The 23,833-nt window shown below is 38.6% G+C and overlaps 2 protein-coding genes and 1 pseudogene across 4 annotated transcripts in view; 1 reads left to right on the top strand and 2 right to left on the bottom strand.

Moving 5' to 3' along the window:
- LOC137283769 (protein N-terminal asparagine amidohydrolase-like) overlaps nucleotides 1-23,833 on the top strand; it is a 636,304-nt gene that overhangs the window by 81,849 nt on the left and 530,622 nt on the right. The gene's annotated exons all lie outside the window — the stretch shown is intronic.
- LOC137283231 (uncharacterized) lies at nucleotides 18,660-19,632 on the bottom strand. Its single transcript, XM_067814663.1, has 2 exons — nucleotides 19,497-19,632; nucleotides 18,660-19,276 (listed from the first exon to the last, which is right to left on the bottom strand). The coding sequence occupies exons 1-2, from the start codon at nucleotides 19,630-19,632 to the stop codon at nucleotides 18,660-18,662; spliced, it is 753 nt and encodes a 250-aa protein (XP_067670764.1).
- On the bottom strand, nucleotides 19,853-23,437 carry LOC137283229 (uncharacterized; annotated as a pseudogene).

Below are 23,833 nucleotides of genomic sequence, written 5' to 3'. Positions count from 1 at the left end.
AAATTGAAGGGGCCGTAAAATCCCTTCTTGTAGGACATGAGGCTTACATGTCTGTGTTGGAGAACGACAATGAACGTGAACAGAGTGCAAGTTGGTGTAGTTGGAGAGTACAAACTGCTTATCAGATGTTAGAGGAATTAGGAGCTATTCTGACCAGCAAATCTCTGAATTCTTTGTCAGTTATTAGCCAAACGTCAACCAAGTCATGAGGGTGAAAGTTCTATTCCAAGTAGATCAAGCAAATCAAGTTTGCAGTTTAAGGCTGAGCAAGCAAAGATGAAAGCGTTTTATATTCAAGTGACTACAAGGTTAACTACTCAAAGCTTGAAGCAAATAATCTCAAACTAATGACTGAAATGCAAGCAAAGCAAGTAAAACAGGAAGCATTACATGCACAAGAAATGGCTAATCTTCAGGCTAAAATATGATGGGATTTCATGGCAGAAAATGATGATTTTCAAATAAACACAAGTTTCTGGGACAAGCTAAGGAGGAATTGGTGCAAAATTGATTGGATTATAAGTATGGACTTGAAATGAGAGAAAATACACATGCACCAACTATCAGGGATCATGCCCAGGAACAAGTGAGAGATTGTGAGCTAGGATCACAGGTAAAACACAAAACACAAAAATCACAAGCAAGACAGCTTAACGCAAATGCCCAGTGTTTTGTGTATGAACAATCTCCAGATATGTAGATAAGGCGAAAGGATGTTTCAGCCTACAATCCTGTCATTGCAGCTGGAACGTATGGAGCTCAAATATCCACTTTAATTCAAGAGATCTTCTTTTCTTCATGGTTGTCTGAGTCCGGATTGTCTTTGAGTTGGGTGATGATTTGGAATTGTAAATCATTTTTGCCATGATGTTCCGAGTTGAAATGAAATGCGACGGGTTTGTCGTGCTTGTGTGTGATACCAGCATAGTGTTCTGTTAATCGAATTCTGAAACATCTTTTGGTTTCACCTGCATGTTGTTTCTTGCAGCGTTTGCAAGTGAGGAGGTATGCTTCATTACGGGACTGGCAATGTAGCTTTGTGTTTTGAAGGCCTTTTTGGTGACTGAACTGGCGAAAGTGTCACTGTTGCTTAATATTTTGCAGTTTTTGCAATTTGCTTTGTTGAACATATCATTGATGAATTTGTGGTAGTTGTCTGGGATAGGTCAAAGTGGCTTAGACTAAGTGATTCTTAAGAATTTTATTTTTGTGGTAAGCAGCAATATGTGGTGAGGGGAAAGTGTCTAGGCAGATGTCTGAGCCACTTAATAGGTGTCAGCGTTTTCTGACAATGGAGTTGAGTTCCGTGTTCAGGGGATTATAGTTATTAACTAGAACCATTCTATTATTTTTTTTCGTGGTTCTTTCGTGGGGGAGGATAAGAGAGATTTCCCATCCTTTAAGTTGGACCTGGTTTTGTTTTGTTGTATATATTTCTTTGGATACCCTTGCTTTAGGTAATACTTTTTCAGGTTGAGGCTGTGTATTTCATATTCGTCAGGAGTTGAACAGATGCTTTTCAATCATAAAAACTGACTGAGAGGACCTTTCATTTTGATGTCTAGGGTGACAAGATGTATACAACAGGTATGAGTGCGTGTCAGTGGGTTTGCAATAAATGGTGAACTCCACTTTGTGGAGGTCTTTATTGTATGAGACCCAGGTGTCAAGAAATGCAACTTTGTTTCTTGCCAATTCAGCCGTGAATTGTCATCGATGAACCTCAGGTAGAGGTGAGGTTTGTCATAATCTTAAAATATGAACCAACTGTACAGGGATGAGACCGATGACAGCGAGGCTATTGATGAAGAGTGATGAAGACGTATGCATTGCTGGACTCTACAAGTGATTCCACACTGATTCATGAACAACTTGTTTATGACCTGGGTCTTCGAGGGGACCGACAAGCCCTAAAGGTTACAACAATCAATTGTACAACAACAGAGCCATAAATGAAGGTTTCTTTGGATGTCAAGCCAGCTCTTGATCCAGATGCTCCGATTATACATGTTAAAGAAACATGGCCGGTCGGTCGGATCCGAGGCATTTGATTGCCAGCCACAGTGTGGATGATGAGAGATGGGAACACATAAAGAAGCAGAACATTTTGCCTGTCAAACCTGAGCAGATTCAAATGTTGATCACAATGGATATACCGAAGGCACCTTTGCAGTTGGAAGTTGTGAAAACTGAACCTATTGCTGTTCATACTGTACTAGGATGGTCCTTAATGGGAGTATCAGCAAGTGACTTCAGCCATAATGAGTTTGTCCAGGTAAGAATCAAGTTCTTGATTAAGTTCTGTTGTAGCAAACAGAGTTGCAGAGATTCTTGACACAACCAGCTGTGACCAATGGCACCACATATTGGGTAAGATAATCCGGTGGACTTTTTGTACACGTGGGCTTGCAGCTAGGTGTCTATCACAAGAACATTCATGGTTCCGAGGACCAGAGTTTCTTTGGCAATTTGATAGTACTTGGCCGACAGTCGGGGTACACAATACAAATTTTGATGATGACCAGGAAGTCAAAAGTAAACATTTGTTGACTACAAGCACAGAGTCAGAGACTGAAGTGGTGAAGGTACGACTGTCTTCCATTTTGAGCCCAATCAACATTTTGAAATAGGCAAACAGCCTTGATCCTTCAAGCAGTTCTGAATTTCCTTTCAATTTTGAAATACAGGAATATTGTTGCATATCGCAAGGGAACACTTACTGCCAAGGATTACCATGAAGCAGAACTATATTGGAAAGGAGAAGCACAAAGAGACTCTTTTAGATCTGAACTAGCTTGCCTCGAATCAGGTCAAGAGGTTCCTGTCAAAAGCAGGTTACTATCCCTTTCTCCAGTGTTTGATGGTAGACACATCAGGGTGAGTGGAAGACTTCATAAAACGAACGTACCAGAGGAAGTGATGCACCAGATCTTGTTGCCCGATGATCATCCAGTGACTCATCTACTTATGGAGGAGCAGCACATTAAGACAGCTCATGGTGGACAAGAACACATGATAGCATGAAAAAGACAGCTATATTGGCCTTTGAAGGTGAGGAAATTGGCCAAGCGTGCCATCAAAGCTTGTCTTGGATGTCGTAGGAAACATGTGAAAACAACAGTCACAAAGATGGCAGACTTACCAGTCTGTCTAGTCAGTGCCTTTGAAGGAGTCTTCTGCGAAACAGGGATTGGATATTTTGGACCCTTGAATGAAAGTACGCAGAAGTACAATCAAACGATGGGGATGTTTATTTACCTGCCTGTCTACTCTGGCAGTACACATCGAACTTCCTGATTCACTTTCGACAGATGATTTCATCTTGGTACTTAAAAGCTTCATAGCACGACGAGGCAATCCTAAGCATTTCTACAGTGATAATGGCACAAACTTTCATGGTGCTAAGAATGAACTCACTCAGTGCCTGCAAAAGCTAAAACAAACGAACATTGCTAACTACCTTGTTCCTCAGAAAATCAAGTGGCATTTCAACCCGCCCTTGAGTGGTGCGTGGGATAGGTTAATTCGCTCACTGAAGGCTGCGCTCAAAGCAATATTAAACAAACAGATTGTTCAAGAGACTATTTTACGTGTCACTTTAGCAAAATGTGAAGCTGTTCTCAACAGTTGTCCACTGACATACAACAGCACTGACCCCAACAGCTTCACAGCGCTCATCCCCAACCACTTCCTCATTAGGAGGGAAAACTCATGCCAAACACCTGACCAGTTCCTTTCAAAGGAAATTAATAGTCAGCGCAGGTGGTGGCAAGCGCAGGTTCCTGCTGATCATGTTTGCAAACTCTGGCAAAGAGAATACTTACCAGGACTAACTGTCAGACATCGTTGGAGATCTAACTGTAGGGGATCATGTCCTGATAACTAATGAGGTCAGAGTGAGAGGACACTGGGAATTGGCAAGAATTGTCAAGATATTCACTGGTGATGATGGTCGTGCAAGAACTGTTAAAGGTCACATGCAACGTAAAACACAACTTTGCAGATTCTGGTACCTTTCGGTATGCACTTACCGAAACAAATCATCAAAAATGCCAATTCAACCTATAACGTTGAAAAAAACGCGATGAAAAAAAAGCCCGCGAAATCGGAGTTCAAACGTTTCACTAAATTCCCCCCAGCGCTGGGGGGAAAACTGGTTTCAACAGCTGTGCTGCGCTGCGCTGCGTCCATGACGCATGCGCAGTGAATAGGTTCGCGGAGCTTCAAACAGCATGCATGCCCAGCGTCTGAGGTCATGAGCAGGAGTCTAATCTTGGTTGTGTACACAAACAAGTAAATAATCTACTCGTTACGTAAAACAACTTGTTGATTGTGGTAAGCAGTCACTGTCACAGAGAAAGCTCAGTGTCTGGTTTATTTACACCTATATGTCTGTCTGCCTGTCTGCTAAAGACAACATGCAATACACAGCTTCAATCATTGACCACGTGCAGTTTGAACTTAACACCTATCAGACAATACGACATAAAGAAAATAAGTTGATTTATGACTCGTGCACCCGAGTCCCGTGTCTGCCACATTATGTAATTAGGCACGTGTGATACACATGACATGTTTTTATGTCTGTGGGTTGCAAACAAACTACATTCATTTTTTCGGATGACTGGATCTGAAGGAAACTGGTGCAAACTCTTGTCAGTTTTAAGTCCTGCTTTGTACTTGGACGAATGACAGATTCCAGCCACGCAGTAGTTTACCATCTCTACTGACATGATTTTTATTGGATCGAGCACAAATTCAGAGAACATGTATTTTCCAAACCCAACATCTCTATATACGTTCTTAATGGATAACGACTTCTTTTCGTGTATATGATTTTGTTTGACAACAGTATATGAATCCATACTGAAACGACGCAACAAGCACACAAAAAGAAGTTGTTATCCATAAAGAATCTTACTTTCTTGTGACTGGCTATACTTCTAAAATGCCAATCAAAAAGATCATCTTTCTGTACACACAATGAACCCTCAGCATATAAGCAAATGAAACAGCCAATCGGAAGCCGTTGTTACACTTGAGTGCATATCCACCAGCTGTGACTGGGTTCGGTCTCCCGAGGGCTTCGTTTCGGGGGAAGTAAGCCCAAGTACAAAATATTGCACTTTTGAATCGTGATTTTACGCTTATAATTGCGTTTATTTGCTTTTTTAAAAGCAGAAATGTATATTATATGTCATGAATAAGTGATAAATGTGTTTTAATTATGTTTGATTTTTTTGTTGCATGTGACCTTTAAGTTACAGAGTCCAAGCGCAGAATATATTCGACCTGCTGTGAAAGTGTGCGTGCTGGAAGAGTGCATGCAGTGATTCTGTGTGTGACATGAAACTCTAATATGCATGACTTATATGCTGTTGCATTAACCCACCTAACTGACTCTGTCAAAGGGGTGACTATGTTGGATATTTTGTGAATGATTTTGCTAGGTTGGGAATAGACATGTATTTTTTGTTTTGTATGTGGTGGCACACTATGATCATTTAAAAATGGTTATCTCCCTTGGACCGCCATGTGCTTTTTTGAGAATCACAATGAAAAACAGCTGGCTGACGACGAAGGAACACATCGTGACTTTTTGACTGAAAATGTGAGTGAAGTTAACGCAACTTAGCACATCATAGTGTCAGCATGTCAGTAGTGTATTTCTTGAGTATTAGCTGCCAAAATAAACCCTAATTCGCTGCCTCATTTCTGAATTCATCATGTTCTCCCATGAACACTTATAATTTTGTTTATTTGTTTTTTCTCTATCAGCAATGCATTTTATTTATAATGAATAAGTAGTAACTGTGTTTTAATTATGTTTGACTTTTTGGTTGCATGTGACCTTTCACTGCATTTTCTTCATATTCAACTCCAAGCTTTATCTAGGAAAGGTTCAGGGCCCAGTCGATTTTGGTGACCTTAAGCTAATTTGCAAGGTCGTCCATGTGACTGTACGTATGTATGGATTGGAATATCGGAAGAAGCTAGGTTTATCGCCAGTAGAAGAAAGGTCTCAGTCAGGTTTGGTGACCTTGACCTTCATCGCAAGGTCCACAAGTGGACTATAGTGCTTTACCTTGTCAGCAGGATATCTCAAGAACCTTTCATTGGATTTCCTTCATATTCAACACCAAGCTTTAGCTTGGTGAGTTAATTTTGGTGACCTCCACTTAATTTTCAAGGTCACAGCGACTGTTTTTTTAGGAGTTTCATACACTGGTTTAAATGACTCTTCAAAATATTTTTGTGTTTCAACAACTATAGTGCAAGATATCAAGAGAGTTTGACAGTAATGTTTTTGTTGACATTTTACTTCATCTTAAACTACCACCTTCACTTTCATTTCTTTTAAAGTTTGCTTTGATAATATGCGGCAGGGGATCATGGCACCTTGGTGACAATGCTTGTTTTGCTCCATTCAAAGGGTGTTCAGCGTCTGCTTACCATGTTCGTTTTTCACTCTAACTGTGATGCACAAATTTCACATCATATTACAAACAGTCATGAGCTGATTACTGCCTTGATTTCAATGGACTGCTAGTTTCCAGTAACATCATACTGGTGAGAATGTGTGTGAAATGATATGCTTATTTCACCTCATTCCAATGTGCATACAACTACTTCCTCTTGCCATGTTTATGATGCTCCACATAACCTTTACTGTTGATTATATACATTTTACATTTATAGAGCAAAACCTGTAATTAAAATTACATGATGCTAGGATGTATTTCTTTTGGTTAAATACTAGTTTTAGGTAAAAAAATGTTACTGATCACTGTGTCAGTAGTAGTGTAGCAGGGTAAGAGGGGGTTTATGTATTCAGAAACAACCAACGCCTGTTAAGGTGTGAGCTGTGCCACAATTTATGCCACAATTTATTGTGCTCTGATATATGTGCTAATAGAGTAGATTACACAATTACAATATGCTTGATATGATAAAGATTACCTGAACTGTATAAATTCCAAGTAGACATAGTTAATTAACACATGCAGTTCACAAAAACGTATTGATTAATTGAAGTCATAAAGTATTACAGTTATAATCATGACAGAAAATACATACATTCCTCACATATTAGCAGCAAAAATAATAATATGAAATACAAACGCATTAAAAGGATAAAGTGCATAAGCAAATATATGGTACTTAGGTCATCTATAATTAACATAACACTACTAAGTAACCAACTCTATGAAACAAACCTGCATAATATACATATACCCTACAGCACAACATTATGTGTACTGTGATATTCATAGAAATATATACAGCAAACAGTTATAAAATGATATGACATCTCCTGTGGTACACCACACATTACATTTACGAGCAACAGGTGTAAAACAAGGCAGACAATGATGGCTGTTGTGTAGGCACTCATGCTTGTGTGTCACCTGAATCTCATAAAATATTTCAGTTATTACAAGTACACTTATGACAGTGATCTTGATGCAATAAACAAGAGCATCATGCCTATAAATACACACTATTTGACTCATACTATTCATAAAACACATTCTTATCTTCACATCACATGTTAATATTATAACCTAAGCAAGAATGATATTTATAATGTAATATACTTAATAAATATTACATCCAACATAAAATGTTTATAATCAAGTTTACTAACCTTAAAGAGAGAGGTTGTAGAGAAAAAGGAGAGCAGAGATCATGCGTCCTTAAAAACCTCACTGAATTGGGCATATATGAAGGTGCTTTTTGTGCAGCTGTATACTTTACACTAACTAAAATGTGCTGATGTCAGTAAGAAAAAAACATACAACTTTAAACTAACCAGTCAGAGCTTGAAGATTAACTTGTCCTCTGAGTTTTGTACAAAAGAACACCCTTTTCTCCCACAATGACACAATAGAGCCAAGGCCCAGCTTGGGGTAGTCAAGCTGGAGACAAATACCATACATTCCCTAATAGAAAACTTACTGCAATAAAATAACTACCACGGCCAAACTAATTCAAAATGATACCGTATTTACACAAATAAATGAAACGTGAAAATATGACCATACCACAGTAGGAATGAAGATTTTATGGATATCAACTTCTTTATGAGAGAACACAACGTTTCGGAGTTAATGCTTACTCCTGCATCAGGTGATTGAGAAAGGGATACTCATTCCACTTGTTACTTTGTTATTGTTTTACCTGTACATATAAATACACCTCTGTATCCCTTTCTCAATCACCTGATGAAGGAGTAAGCATTAACTCCGAAACGTTGTGTTCTCTCATAAAGAAGTTGATATCCATAAAATCTTCATTCTTATGTATTTTCACTTCTAAATGACATTCAAAGACCTCATACCACAGTAGTATAGGCAATAGTGGTTTTGGACCAGGTCCTTCCCAAGGGCCCAATTTAAAAGGAACCTGATCCAAAACACACTACTGTCTATACTACCATGGTCTGCATGCAAAAATTTGAGTAAAATCGGCAGAATAGTTTTGGAGCTACTGACTTGGAAAGGAGCATGGGGTTAGTCTGGGAAAAAAATGTTCACCTTTTTGTCATAATTGAGTCTTAATTAGTCAAATGAAGCTATCGATAGTGCTCTCAATGCTCAATGTTATGATGTACGGCCAGCCAACTAGCGAGGCGACAGCTGTCTGAAAAGTGAATGAAACGCTGGTCTCAGTAGTGGTTGGCTCGCTATGGTATCTGGGGTTGCTATGCATGTATGTCTCTTGGCTAATCATGTGCGGTTGGCTCAGTACTCGAATTTTGTTGTGTTTCATCATTTTGCATTGCAGTCTGCGAGACATGTACTTGAGCACCAGGCTATGCCCGTTTACGGTAGTTTCCTGCATTTATGTAGACATGTGTTACGTTTATGAAAATGTTAATGGAAATTCTGTTGTGCGCTTGCAAACGCTCTTTTAAGGGAAGTAACTCTGTCAGGCACCCAGGGAAAGCATGCTCGGTGGAGAAGTTTGTCACATGATATAGAGGTTTTACAAACGGTAATTATTTACGTTATAAACTTTGGTCAATGTACGTTGGGATAATTTCCGTTCAAGAAAAGTAATGACCATCCGTCTTCTTTGTGTATTTAGCTTGCGCATTTACTAAATGTCTTGTTTTCATTTGTTTACAGTCAACAAGGCAAATCATCTCGACACTTGTAAGGAATATGATATACATATCTGTAGAAAATAATGATGTAAAATACAAGTGAAAAACAAGATTGGCGTCCTATATATTGAATTCGGTTTTGTGTTGAACAAGAAACCATACATGGATGATCAGCGTGGAATTCATGGGCACATTTCCGGAGCAGAACTCCATAAACCATTCAATATTTTCCTTCAAAGATCTTAAATGAAAATAAATATCTAAACCCAACTGGAAAAACCTGTTCTACTGCCCCTTATCCTAACTCATTACCCCACCCCACCCCTCCACCTTAATATTATCTAAACATACTTTAATTGTTCCTAAAACTAAACTGTTAAACTAAAAGAAAACATAATACTCTGCTTGAGTCCAGACAAACTAGTGAATCCCTCACCTTTGGCTGTCAGACCCCAGAGTCACAGAAAAATATATTATGCCCTTTATCCCTTACCTTCAATTCTAGCCCAATAAAAACCATGCTTAGAAAATGACCCAATAAGTGCCTGTCGTGTCGTGTATTGTGAGATGCGGAATATTTTGTACCGCATCCGAGTAGATTTTTTTGTTAGAATGCTCAGATGTAATAAATAGAGCATTTCAAGCCGGCAGTGGTAACTGAATTGTCATACTGCTAAATAACGTTGGCGACGAGGATATCAAACTCACAAGGAAGCCGAAAAGGAGTAAATAGCAACTTTGTTCAGTGACAAATCTGGAAAATGGCTGAATGTAGCGATGTGCGTGCGATGCCACCATTCGACCTCTCCGGTGCTGCGAGCGCAGTGAGTATCCATTGGAAAGCTTGGATAGAGGAGTCTGAGGTATACGCTGACAGTAAAGCATTATTTGTAGAGGAAGGAAAAGCAGATAATCAGCCACAAATGCACTACTGTTGTATGTAGCCGGAGCTGAACTTAGAGGTGTTTTTAAGACTTTCAAGATCGGGGGTCGTCTCAAGAATATTTCAAAGCAATAAAGGCATTGAAGGATCATGTAACTGTCAAACCTAATGTGACGTACCAACAACATATTTTCAGGAAGATGAAGCAGAGCGATGAAACTGTGTCACAATATGTAACAAGGTTACTCGAAGCATCTGAACCCTGTGAATACACTGATGTTAAAAACCAGATTCATGATCAGGTGGTTGAAAACTGCAAGTCGGACCATTTGAGACGCAAGTTTCTGGAAAAAGGAGATGAACTTTCACTGAAATCAATGTTGAAAATAGCTGCAACATTTGAAGCCGTCGAGGAACAAATGAAAGATGTGAACTTTAAATGGGGACAATCAGATAGGGTCCATATAATAAGAGAGCAGAAAACATTCAGCAGGAATAACCCTCAGAAAGGGAGAACTGACAACTCCTGCCATCGCTATGGACAAGTTGGTCACTATGGCAGAGATTCTACTTGCCTGGCAAGAGGTGAGCAGTGTCAAAGGTGTAAAGGTTTTGACCATTTTGCTTCAAAATGTTATTCAGACTTATCCAGAAAGTCATCAAGATCAAAAGAAAAGAGAGACAAGTGGTTACAGTGTCAAGAAAACTAAAAAGAAATCACATAGTCGTGGTGATGTGAAACATTTGGAAACTGGGAGAACAGGTAGAGATAGCAGTGATAATGAAGGCCAAGGCTATGCTTTCCATACGAGAAGTAATGTGCACAGCATGAAGAAGACTGTTGATAGCAGTGAAGTCATTCCAGTGTCTTTGGGTGGTATTGGCATTACTGTTGACTCTGGCAGTGATAGTAACATTATTGAAACATTATTTGTGGAACTATTTGAAGTCTAAGAACATCAAGTATGTGTCTCAGAAAGGGGGCAAGAAGCTGTTTCCATATGCCAGTAGAACTCCATTGAAAACTCTAGGCACTTTCACCACAGAAGTAGTAGCTGTTGATCACAGGACAGATGCCACGTTCACTGTGATTGATGGTACAGCAGAACAGCTCCTCAGCAAAGAAACAGCTATGAAGCTTGGCACTCTGAAGATTGGACTTAACTGAAGAACTGAACTCTTGTTGTCATTGTACCAAAAGCCTTGGGTGATATAAGGCTATGCTTGGATATGAAACGTGCCAACAAAGCTATCTGGAGAGGAAGGCACCCTATACCCACAATAGACAAAGTGTTACAGGACATGAGTGAAAGTAGGATCTTCTCAAAGTTGGATCTGAAGTGAGGCTTCCATCAGCTGGAGTTGCATCCTGAGTCCCGGGACATTACTACTTTTGTGACTCATTGTGTCCTGTATAGGTACAAGCGGATGCTATTTGGGATAAATGTGGCGTCTGAAATATATCAGCATGAAATCCAGAAAATCTTGCAAGGAATTCCAGGGGTTGTCAACATATCAGATGACATCATTGTCCATGGTCCTCCCACAGATGAGCATGATAAGCAACTTGAGCAAGTCATTCAGAGACTTTCATCGGCAAATTTGACCTTGAACATCAACAAGTGTGAGTTCCAGAAGTCAAGAATAACATTTATGGGGCACCATGTGTCAGATCAGAGAATTGATATCACCAAAGACAAAGTTGAAGGTGTTGTGAGTGCAAGACAGCCAGATTATGCGAGGTGAGGTCTGAAGTTTCTTGTGACTCATAAACTTCTGTTCTTGATTCATTCCTGATTATGCCACTTTAGCAGAGCCGTTGAGACAACTTACAAGGAAGAAACAGCCTTAGGATACTATAATCTAACTGCCAAAACAAGAGTTATTGAGGATACCAGTCCAGTTGGACTCGGGGCAGTGCTTGCCCAGGAACAGACTGATATGTCATGGCGGATCATCTCAAGTTGTTCATTCAGTGATGTGGAACGCAGGTACTCACAAACTGAAAAAGAGGCTCTTGCCTTAGTTTAGGGAGTGTGAGAAGTTTCACCCATACATAAATGGGTTATCATTTGAATTGGTTACAGACCACAAACCCCTAGAAGCAATATACTCACCAAAGTCCAAACCCTGTGCTAGAATAGAACGCTGGGTTTTGCGTCTTCAACAGTATGACTTTAAGGTTGTGTATGCTCCAGGAAGGAGCAACATAGCTGATCTGTTGTCCAGGTTGTCAAGAGAAAAGTTAGTGAAACCTTTAGCTGTGTCAAGTAGTGCTGAAGAGTATGTGAGATTTGTAGCAGTGAACGCAACTCCTCAGACTGTAACAACTCGAAGTCGAGAGAGCTTCTGCAAGTGATGATGAGTTGGAAATTGTGTGCCAGTGTATCGATTCTAGTGATTGGAATCATTGTGAATTGAAGCAATATGTGATTGTGAGTTCTGAATTGTGCAAAATAGGGATGTTGGTCTTGTGAGGTAGTCGCACTGTCATTCCCAAGTGTTTGTGACCAAGAGCTCTGTCACTTACACATGAAGGGCCCCTTGGAGTTGTCGGTACAAAGCAGAACCTGAGATCCAGGGTATGGTGGCAAAATATGGATAAGGATGCGGAAAAATTCTGCAAAACATGTCATGGTTGTCAGCTGTTCAGCAAAAGCTTGGGAAAACCTTGCAATGGATTTCCTTGGTCCGTTACCATCAGGTGAATCGATTCTTGTGGTGACTGACTATTATAGTCGCTACTATGACTACAAGGTGATGAACTCGACCACGGCACAGAAAACTGTAGATGTTCTCAAAGAGAATGTTCTCAACACATGGCTTGCCTGTGTCAATCTACTCTGACAACGGACCTCAGTTCATATCTGAGGTGATTGGAGATTATCTGAAGGACAATGGTATTGAACACCATCAAGTAACCCCTCGTTGGCCTCAAGCTAACGGTGAGGTGGAGAGACAAAGTCAGTCTCTAGTAAAGCGACTAAAGATTGCTCATGCAACAAGGGAAAACTGGAAGGAGGCACTGCAGGTATATGTCACTCAGTACCGTGCAACTCCCCACACTGTAGCTGGAGAAAGCCCAGCTGAACTGTTGTTTGGGTGGAAGATGAGAACTAAATTACCTGTTTTCATTCCTGAATCCATTGACTATGAGGTTCGTGACCGAGACGCCGAAAAGAAGGGTTCATCAAAATTGTATGCTGATGAAAAACACCATGCCACAGACTCTAAAATTGTTCCTGGAGACAAGATGTTGCTTAAGGATGTTCGCTGGTAATATAAATAATATTTAACTTTTTTTCTAACTGGTATATTTTTTATGTATTACATTTGTCTTTGCGAAAACAGCCCAGAAAAGCAGGGGTCACTGTGGATTTTCTTGAGATAAAGACTCTCAAAGATTCCTTGGTCAGCCAAGACTTTTAACATGGGAGTCAATAGGAAAATCAGCAAACTTTTTACATAATCCATCATTTTCATAAATTCTAGTATTTAACTTTTTTCTAAATTGAGATATGTTAATAACAACATGTTTTGCTACCCAAAAAAAACTATAAAACAATACAGGTGACTGTGGGTATTTTTCCGCAATGACACAATGTGTAACATCATATTACATACATAGGCACCATTTCTATGTACATTGTATGATAAAATGGAGGATATATGATGCTTAAATAGCTTTTCTTCTAAAAATTGAATATCTCACTGCATTGTCAATTAAAATATCTTAGTTTAAGTACATTCATGTTAACATTTTAGCTCACTGAAATGATATTTGAAACAAAAAATGTGAAGAGTTAAGAAATTTGACACACTGGGCATTATTCACCATTGACTTAAATGGTTGTATCATTCTTGACTATGTTGATAATTTAATTATATTAATTTGAAATAACAAAACACAAACACAATCTGACCATTGCAATATTTTACATGCTTATCATTGTTGTTGTTTCTTTTTTATTTCATATCTTACATAGATGTACATTTGATTTTGAGTCGTACATAACATTTTGGATATAAAATTTTATCATCACAATCACTTGATGTAACAGTTCTCTATATTGTAAATGAAGGAAATTATATAAATAAGTCCAGGTAAATAAATATCAACATAATTAAGTAATCAGGAGCCATATCACAATTCATGAAGGTAAAAAGATATAAAATAAGTAAGAAAAGCTAATCAGATATTTCAACATGATTTTCACATCGTTACCGTATATTACCGCATATAAGCCGACCCCATGAATAAGCCGACCCCCCAACTTGACCCTCAAAATCAATGCCAAGATTGTATCTCTCATACATAAGCCGAGCCCCGACTATGGCCAGAGACCACGATCAGAGACATCTTGGACGTAACCAGTATGTTTCATGTGAATAAAGATTGGAAACCTTTGTTTTACTTTGTATGTCAACGATCCCAACGATCACTGCTTGCATTAACAGAGACCATGTACTGCCATACACAATAAAGATTACCAGTATATTCTGAAAACCTGTGTTTGTTTTCCTTTTATATCCCTACGATCGATGCATGCATTTACGACAGGACGCCATTTTGTCAAATCGGTGAGTATAGAAATGTGAACCCACGACTAAAAGTACCCACAGGAAATAAACACTGAAGTCATTTTTGGATTCTAAACGTATTATTTCTCTCTCAAATTGCATTTAGTGAAGCATGTTTACATAAATAAATAATATGTATTGCAATTATACACAATTATATACATTTTCAGCCGTTGTGTCCATGTATCAATTCATATAAGTACACAATATTTACAAATCATCGGCTGTGAAACCCTCGAATTCAGTTTCGCTGTCCTCGCCAGCCAGTTCTTTCCATGCTGACTCATTTGTCGAGTCATGGTAATAGTCCTGCAGACTGTCACATACAAGCACATCTTCATCTTCCTTTCTCTGTTCGGGCGTCAGAAACTTGTCAAATAATGCATCATCCTCTGATCCGTCCATCTTATTTGAGATTCCACACTTCAAAAAGGAATTTACAATCATGGCTGTTGGTAATTCCTGCCACGATTCTTTAACCCACCTCGCCACTTCGCTTAGGGGAGCCCTTCTCATTGCATTTGACTTGGTGTAGGTGTGTTCTCCATTGATCATCCAATCAGACCACTGTTTTCTGTTCAATGGCTTGTTCAGAGAAACATCTAGTGGTTGGAGCAGAGACGTGCAGCCACCCGGAATAACGGCCTGGTGTGTTTTTTTCTCGACTAACTTCTTCTTCACAGAAGCACACAAATGCGCCCTAAACATGTCCCAAACAAGTAACGAGTTGCACCTCATCAGTGCCCCTGGTCTCGTACACCACACATCTTCTCTCCATTTGTTAACAAGAGACTCGTCCATCCATCCCTTGGGGTGAACTGTGACTACGACACCTGTAGGAAACTTTTCCTTTGGCAATGTCTTCCTCTTGAAAACAATCATAGGTTTCAACTTTGTCCCATCTGCCATACAGGAGAGCACCACCGTGAAATGTTGTTTTTCATTCCCTGTCGTCTTCACAGACACTGTCCTTGATCCCTTGACATCGACGGTCCTTGAACCTGGCATATCGAAACTAAGTGGCGTCTCGTCCATGTTTCCTATCTGTGACATATCATAATTGACAGCCTTCCTTTCCTTGATCACAAAAGCGTGAAATAGGTCCACTTTTGTGCTCACTTGGTCCGGCAGTTTCTGGGCAATGTGTGTCCTTTGCCTCAGGGTCAAATCCCTCCTCTCCATGAATCGGGTACACCATGTTGATGAAGCTTTAAACGAAGAGGGAAGTCCAAAGTCCTCCTTCTTTGCCTTGTAAATCATCAGCGCTCGTTGACGAATCATGTTCCTGGTCACAATGAAACCCGATTGCCTCTTTTCGTGTATCCACTCAGTCAGGACGTCCTCTAACTTCGTAAACGGTGTTACCGTGAATCGCCTTGCTTTCTTGTTCCTTGGCATTTCCATAAGCATGGCCTTCTCCTTTCTCCAGTTTCGCATTTGTTTTTCGTTGACAACAAACTCACGTGCAGCAGCACTGTTTGTTAGTTGCCTCAGCCTGAGCAACAACTCGCAACTTGAATGAAGCATCATAAGCGTGGCGTTTCCTTTTCGAATTCATGATGAGAATGTCATTTCCAGAAATTATTCAACCTTTTATACCTATGTGCAATAACTCACCAATTTCCTTGATACAACATCTCCCACTCTTCAGACAATGCCGCCATGTTAATTTGTTGGTACTGTATAAACTTTTATACTCGTGTGCATTTGATCAGTTTCCTTGATACAACATCTCCCAGTCATCAAACATTGCCGCGATGTTAATCTGTTTGTACTGTATAAACTATTAACACACTGAACAGACATCATTCACTCATAGGCTTCACGGATTAATTATAATTGTTTTGATTACCGGTACGAATTAATTAAATGCCTTCACAAAGTGTTTGTGCAAACATCGAAACATCTGACCATTTAATATCCTTGTTTATTTACTTGTGTTCCGTGTGTGTAGTGTCAAAACCGTGGTGAGCAATTTTACTCTTCACCGTATGTGACGTCACCGGAAACAGCTGTTGTTGTGGCACATGTCATTTTGCAAATGGCGATCGGACAGGATTATGTGGATTTATTGTGTATAAATAGGTAGGTGTGATCTGCAACAGTGACTAAGAGCAAAATATTGTTAAAATAATGAACACTGTATAGTTTAAAATGTATTTTATTGATCAATCGTAACAAAGTGGCTGTAATCATTGTTAACTTCAAGTCAGGCAGGTGTACCGCTAATCTCTCCGCTCGTCCTGACAGGGACCTGACAACCTGTAAAAAATACTTTCGTAAAATTATATCTCATTGATAAGCCAAACCCCTTCTACAGACTGCTTTTTTTGTCCACAAAATTCGGCTTATACGCGGTAATATACGGTACATAAAAACCTGAGATTTTGTGGATATCACAAAATATTGAGGTTGTATTGAAGCCAAACATATACTTTACAATAAACAATAACATCTGCTAAAAACATGATCATTCTTAAATTCAAGCCAAATGGAATAATCAGGTCATCAATTCAAAATTAAAGAGGAATGATAGTGAAGGTTTATTGAAATCTTCAAAGTGTCACTGTCATTTTGAAAAATGTCAAGGTTATCAAAATCAGCTTGACCCTGCACTAGATTGAGTTTGGCGTCAAGTTTGGAAAAGAATCCAGCGGACTATTCTTGAGATTTACTACACGCTGAACAGTTAAAGACTGAGGAAAATGCTAACCACTACAAAGAGATTCTCACCTTAGTGTTACTGATATCAAATACATTGTATATCAACATGAGTAGATAAAGTAGCAAATATACAAGACTTGCCTTTTTACCTTTATCAACGAATATATGATTAGATTAGATTATAGCAGAGCAGTGAAAAATGTCATAGCATTATGAGGTCATCAACATCATGACGTCATGGCATTGTCAGGGCATTGTACAAAATCTACTGTCTCCTAGGAGATATCTGATCTCACACAAGCGATATCTTGTGTGGAACACAGTTTTGGATGATGATCATGTGAGATATCACTTTCAGTCATAACACTGAACTTATGACAAAAAGGATGATGCAATCTGAATAATGATATTACAATCAATGTGACATTATCAGTTGTTGCTAAGTGACAATCAGAAATTGCTAAAGTGGACCAATTGTCCATTTATCATACCTCATTTTCCATCAACAAAGCATATAATAAGCAATTGCATATCCTCTATATCTCCTTGACTTGAATAAAACGTCAAAGACCACTTGTAATCTGGAATGGGTGAAACCTGACTGGTGTCATTCAATCATGAACCTAGGTAGCAAGTTTGAAAAGACTCTAGTTGTTGGTTTCTAACACATTCCAATTTGTTTGTATGGGCTGAATGATGGACGGGAAAATGCTAATACCCTCCTCTTCACACTAAACTCAAGCTGAATTTGATTCATATATATGACAATTGGGAGATGATTGATATCCTCAATGCACCTGAACCAAAGAACAACACACAGTTGCAGGCATTCCTTGTAATGAATTAGTACTATGTAAGGATCATAAAAAAGCATTGTTATGTCTTGTACAAGTTGTATTATCACTAGAAATATGCTGGTCAGTGCACAACTGAGCAAATGGACATTTCCATCCATACCATGAAAAAGAGTACACATGGACTTTGCAGAGTACATGAGTAGAAAGTATCTCTTAATTGTGGAGGCATACTCAAGTGGCTTGAAGTGCACCTAATGAAATCTAGGATGACAAAAACGATATTCTACATCATGTGTTTGCTACACATGGAATTCCACATGAACTTGTTGCACAAGGGAAGTCTGCATATCACCCTCAAACAAATGGTGCTGCAGTTCAAATAGTATATTGGAATAGTGACATCATTGATGGCTCCTTTAGGAAAAGCAGTATGGGTATCTATTTGAGTACCTTTTCGAAATTAACCACATTGTATTCAAAATGCTTGAAAAACATTAAGACAATCTAAAGATTAAACAACGATGAAAACATGACAGGGGATAAAAATGTCTTTTTGATAATGTAAGTTGACAGTGTAAAGCACTGAACTAAAGAATACAAGTGAGCTTGCAACAACTAACTTTGCTCAAATTGTACCTTTGCAAAAGTAGTGAGAAAGAGACTGTGCAATCTTCTGAGAGCTTGTTACTCTGCATTTGTTCTGGTACTTCTCAGATAACACATTAGATAATCCAACATATCCCTGTCTCTTGTACACCACTTTCAAGTGGTCAAAGCAAAGGCCACTAGATGCTATCTTTCTGGCTATGTTTTTTGACAAAACCTTTTCACACACTAGGTGCTGAAGGCTTTGAAGATTAGCTTGAATAGCTTTAGATCGAGCCAAGGAGTCTGTACAGTACTTCAGACAAAAAGTAGACAGGATCTTTGCTTCAAGAGAAGCATGACAAGCTGAATACATTTGCAGTGCCAAGGCATCTGTCAAGGCATCATGTGCAAAATAATCACTTCCCACAATATTTTTAAACAACGCAGCCTGAGAGTATGATTTAAGTCCAGGATTTGACAACTTGAACAGCTGAAGTGTATCTGGAAAACCATGCACATGTTTTGAAAATTGTAGTGCATAACCACTGGCAAGTAAAGCATTAAAAAATAATGGACAATCATATAACTTAATATTGTGCCCAATCAAAACATTGCCTTCACTTTTGCTAAGAAAGGAAATCAGGTTTCCAATAGCTGTCTTTAAAGGTACAGGATAAACTTCTTCGCTATTCTTTTATATAAAGAATAATGGTAATTTTCTATCAGCACTATAATGTTGCAGGTCACTTATTGGTAATAAAAAGAAAAATGACGTGGTGCTATAAAGATGTCATTGCATAGGTGTATTTTGGGATATTAAAGAGTAATGCTGGATATTACATCTCTACTTGTATTTCACTATTGTTTTACATACCTAAGCCAGTAGCTTCAAGATCAAAGAATATCTCTGTGGTGTTGCTGAGCTCAAGATGTTTCTGGACAGGTACAGGAATTGGTGGGGGAATACCAACAAGGTTGTCAGTGTCAGTGTCCCCAGACATACCAACCATGGGAGAGTATGTTGTACCTTCTCAGACCTCTTGAACTATCCGTTTCTGACTTATGAAACAAATTTATCAACAACTATTATCTTTGTAAATAGTTCACGGAGCAGGTTAGCTACAAATTTGTGGACTCCTCAGTTTTTCATTAGGGGCATGAGAGTGAGATGGCAAAGTGCTTGTATCCTTCTGTACAATGGAAGAATATAATATGTATAATCATCTACAACTATACAAAGTTGAAAAAGCTATTATACCTCATAGCCTTGAGATGTAATCTTCGCTGTTTAGCTTTATTAGTTGATGTAATAGCCTTTCGCTTGCGATGCTGAAGATCTTTCAGTGTGAAATGCCGCCTGGTATAGGTCCCAGGTGACAGTCCAAGAGTACTGTTAACTTGAAGATGAGGGTTATCATATATGAATAAATGGACAGGAACCTTTCTTTAAAATTTCAAGGCACTTACAGTGCTACATATCATACAGCTGATTAACGTGCAAATTCTTTTCAGCGCACTTAGGAATAATAGCGATTTTTCATATGTACTAATGCATATCTGAGACCAGGATAAAGTAGCATAAAACAGAACAAAGTAATTTAACTTGTTTGTGTGGCATATTTAGAAGTTGGAAGTCAAATAGAACAAGTGGAAACTTGAAAACAATACAACTTAAAAGAGCCTGTATCGAAACATCGTGTTCTAGTATTAAAGAAGATGTCATCTATATACACTTGTTCTGAAAGTAACTTAAGATGGAACTCATCATCGATGTTACCATTAAGGAATTAGCAGTATGTTGTTAACAACTTTTCAATTCAAATGTAATCAGCTCTACTTCTTACAGGTATAATCGCAACCCCCTTCTTATGAACATCAAATCAACAGAACTGGAACTGTAGTACAGGATATATTTCAAATTCAACTTCTCAATTTTAACAAAACTGAAATGGAACTGTAGAACAAGAACAATCGAGATTCAACATCTAAATGGTTTCAACTAAACTGAAATTGAACCATGAAACAGAACATATATTTCTTACAGCCATAATGTAGCTGTGGCCCACATTCTTTTGTGCAACGGAAGCAGCGACCCTGAAGTGAAGACTTGAGGAGCCAGAGTAATGTCTAGATTTTGGTGCCTTGCTAGACACGGTCTTGTTAAAACTTTCATTGGCTTGTGTGCTTCCAAGACTAGCAAGTCGCACTTTATGTATAGCATACCTGTCAAACATAGCTTTTTAGGTTGGCTTTTAAACTCAAATCTGACAGAGCTTTACCATAAGGGAGAGACTTGTAGTTTGAGCTTGACGACTTCAAAAATCTGCACCAAGTGTCATCACACTTACTGTGATCACCAAATGGATGACATGATAGTGCAGTTAATCCTCTACTTATTCCATCTTGGTTTCCTCTGTTTTGACTGATCATGTAGTTGAAATATTTTTGTAGATACTTGATTACTTTAGTGCTCAGTGTCTTGTGTTTTTTCTGCAGCTGATACAATTTGTTTCCTAACCCTTTCCTCACATGATTCTTGTCAGACTGTTTAACAATGTCCTTGTCTATATTTGCCCTTAATCTGGCTATGCTTGTAGTATCATCATCTCCAATGATTGAGGTCACATATACATCCTCTTCCTTAGCTTTAACTACCATCTCAGATACCATGTCAGGTTCCATACCTTTACTTGAGCCATCCCAGTTCTTTTTGCAGTCAAGCTCTGTGGGTGTCCTGTTGGCTTTAAATGCTTCATAACACATTCGACAACTCTTTGAGCAGATGGAATAACCGAGAACTTTGCCAGTTTTGTTACCGATCATTGAGCAGTGTCCTGAAACATACAAATGTTTATTTATTCCACTTTTCTGCTTGAACATGCTATATTTATTGAAACAATTTTATCTCTAGTGTCTTGGTACTATCTGAGAAAAACACAAAAGCAACAATAGCACTTTAACATTTCTTGTGATAGTCAACATACTGTTATTGAAGGCGAAAGTAGAACAAGGAGGTATCACTTATGTAATTAAGAGTTTAATAAATGAAAGCCATAAAGGATAATGTGGGAATGGTTACTTATCTTTAATTATGCTGTTAACTTTGGAAGTACTCAACTCTTACTATCTGAAAACACATCAATACCCAGACCTCAAAACCTCTTTCAACAAAATCTGCAATGATTCCAGAGAAGGTACCACTTATCATTTTCAAGAAAAATATATTGATATCTTCATGTCATTATTCAGAAAGATGTACCTAATCATCTTCTATTATGTATAAGTATAAACAAGGGACTATAAGTTCACACAATGAATTACCAGACAGGCTGTCATAGCATTTTCCACTGCCCCGCTTCTGCCATCCTGCATCTACACTCACAGAGATTCTTCTGCTGCCAGGAGAACTGAAGAAAGGAAAACACAATGTCATGATGTCACAATTTCATTTGAAAATAAAATGCTTCCCAATTATTACTAAATTCTGTGAAATAGCTGTGCACTTTCAGCACCCCACCCCCATTAATACACTGAAATTTCGCATACTCAATATTTACTTGCACACTGCAAGTCTCAATGAAAATTTTGTATATTGTACTACTATCTCAACAGTATAGCACTCATTTACTGAACAATTTTAGGAGGAAATACTCAGTGTGGTACTTAAAACATACTTATGTCATGACTAAAACGTTAATCATAAATGTGAAAGAATATGAACCTGAAGATGGTTTCTTCTTTGACAGAATCTTTCATGGATTCCTTAGCAACAATTTCCATCGCAGCCCCTGTCTCTTTCTGCCTTCGATCTAACATAAAGTGACTGACAGTTGGTATGTTTAGGGCTGCAAGCAAATTGTTGATATCAGACTCCCCTAGGCCTGTATGCAACGTGGCTGAAAAGGACAGATGTAATTTTAGAAATGTAAGGTGAAAGAGAGAGGAAAAATATATTATCTGAGGGGTATACTCCAATATATAAGTGGAAAATATGCACTGAACCACTCCAGTGTTTGCTGGTAGGCTCTTCAATTTTAATCATAAAATAGTTCATCAAAGTTAATTGATCATCATTATGTAAACACCAAAAAAACTTAGAAGGTTCACTGCATCTGTGTCATGTGTGATATTTTAACATGGTAATGATCTTTAGTGGATTAAGTTTCAAATTTCCGTTTGTCAGAAAATAAATAAATCATTATGAGTAAAATTGTTGGGATCAGCTGTTCTAAATATTGATGCCGTCTGACCATGTTTTGACATTTTGGTTTATATTTGAACACCCTTTTTTATAAACAGTAATCAGAAATCGTGATATAAAAACATTTATAGCAATTTCACAATAGTATTTTTCATTAACGTCATTGTAGGTCATAGGTCATACCTGCAGCAAGTTTCTTGTTCATGTCGAAAACCCGGTTCTGTTTCTTCCCGGTGCTGATGAGGTTTGTAGCCTGACACGCAGAGCAAATTATCTTCAGTGTTGAACCCAATCCCTGCGATGTTATTTCTACGCATTTGTTCAGGACAAGGGGTAATGGTACACATTTTACAGGCTGACAGTCCATCAGCGAGTACACCCAACTCCACAACACGCCTCCCCTCTCTCCATAAATCAAAACTGTGACAACGCACGGTTTCCTCTGTGTGACAGAAATTAATGTCAGGTTTCAAAGTACTTGCACAATAGTCGTGATCTACTTTCACGGATGAACATGTTTCTCTCGCACTCCATCTGTCTTTCTGACGCTTGGATATTTGTTCAAGGCGATGCTTTTGCTTCTTGGATTTGAAGCCGTGTTTCAATCGTGCCATTGCTACCACTGTTTACAAACAACGCTACCGAAACAGAAACATTTGCTTTGTGGCAGTCATAAAATAAGCGTTAGATAAGTGATTATTATATTTCGAGGGGTATTAAGCGTCCATAATTACATGGAAATACTCAGTCGGGATAACATTTTAGTGAAAATTATTTATTAAAGTTGACGTTAATATGACCCAAACATGACAGTTTGAGCTGCGCAGAAGTTCAAAACGTGACCAGCGAACATCCTTAACAGGGAACACATGAGTAAGATAGATACACCTTATTTCCCAGCACCTGGGTCCGAGTTTATAAACAAAATTTCGTGCTCAACTCAAGTTCATGCTCAAATTCGTGCTCATGCTCAAAATCGCGCTCAGCCGAGTTTCGTACTCAAGCAAAGG

Source organism: Haliotis asinina, chromosome 5 (genome assembly GCF_037392515.1).
Source record: "Haliotis asinina isolate JCU_RB_2024 chromosome 5, JCU_Hal_asi_v2, whole genome shotgun sequence".
Classification (NCBI taxonomy): domain Eukaryota; kingdom Metazoa; phylum Mollusca; class Gastropoda; order Lepetellida; family Haliotidae; genus Haliotis; species Haliotis asinina.
This window is presented reverse-complemented; position numbering and strand designations above follow the sequence as displayed.

Bases quoted from the DNA above. Each gene is read 5' to 3' on its own strand.
- LOC137283231 (XM_067814663.1), bottom strand. From the start codon at position 19,632: ATGGTTGGTATGTCTGGGGACACTGACACTGACAACCTTGTTGGTATT. The intron at 19,277-19,496 runs GTATGTAAAACA...CTTTAAAGACAG, and splicing joins TCTTGAAGCTACTGGCTTAG to CTATTGGAAACCTGATTTCC.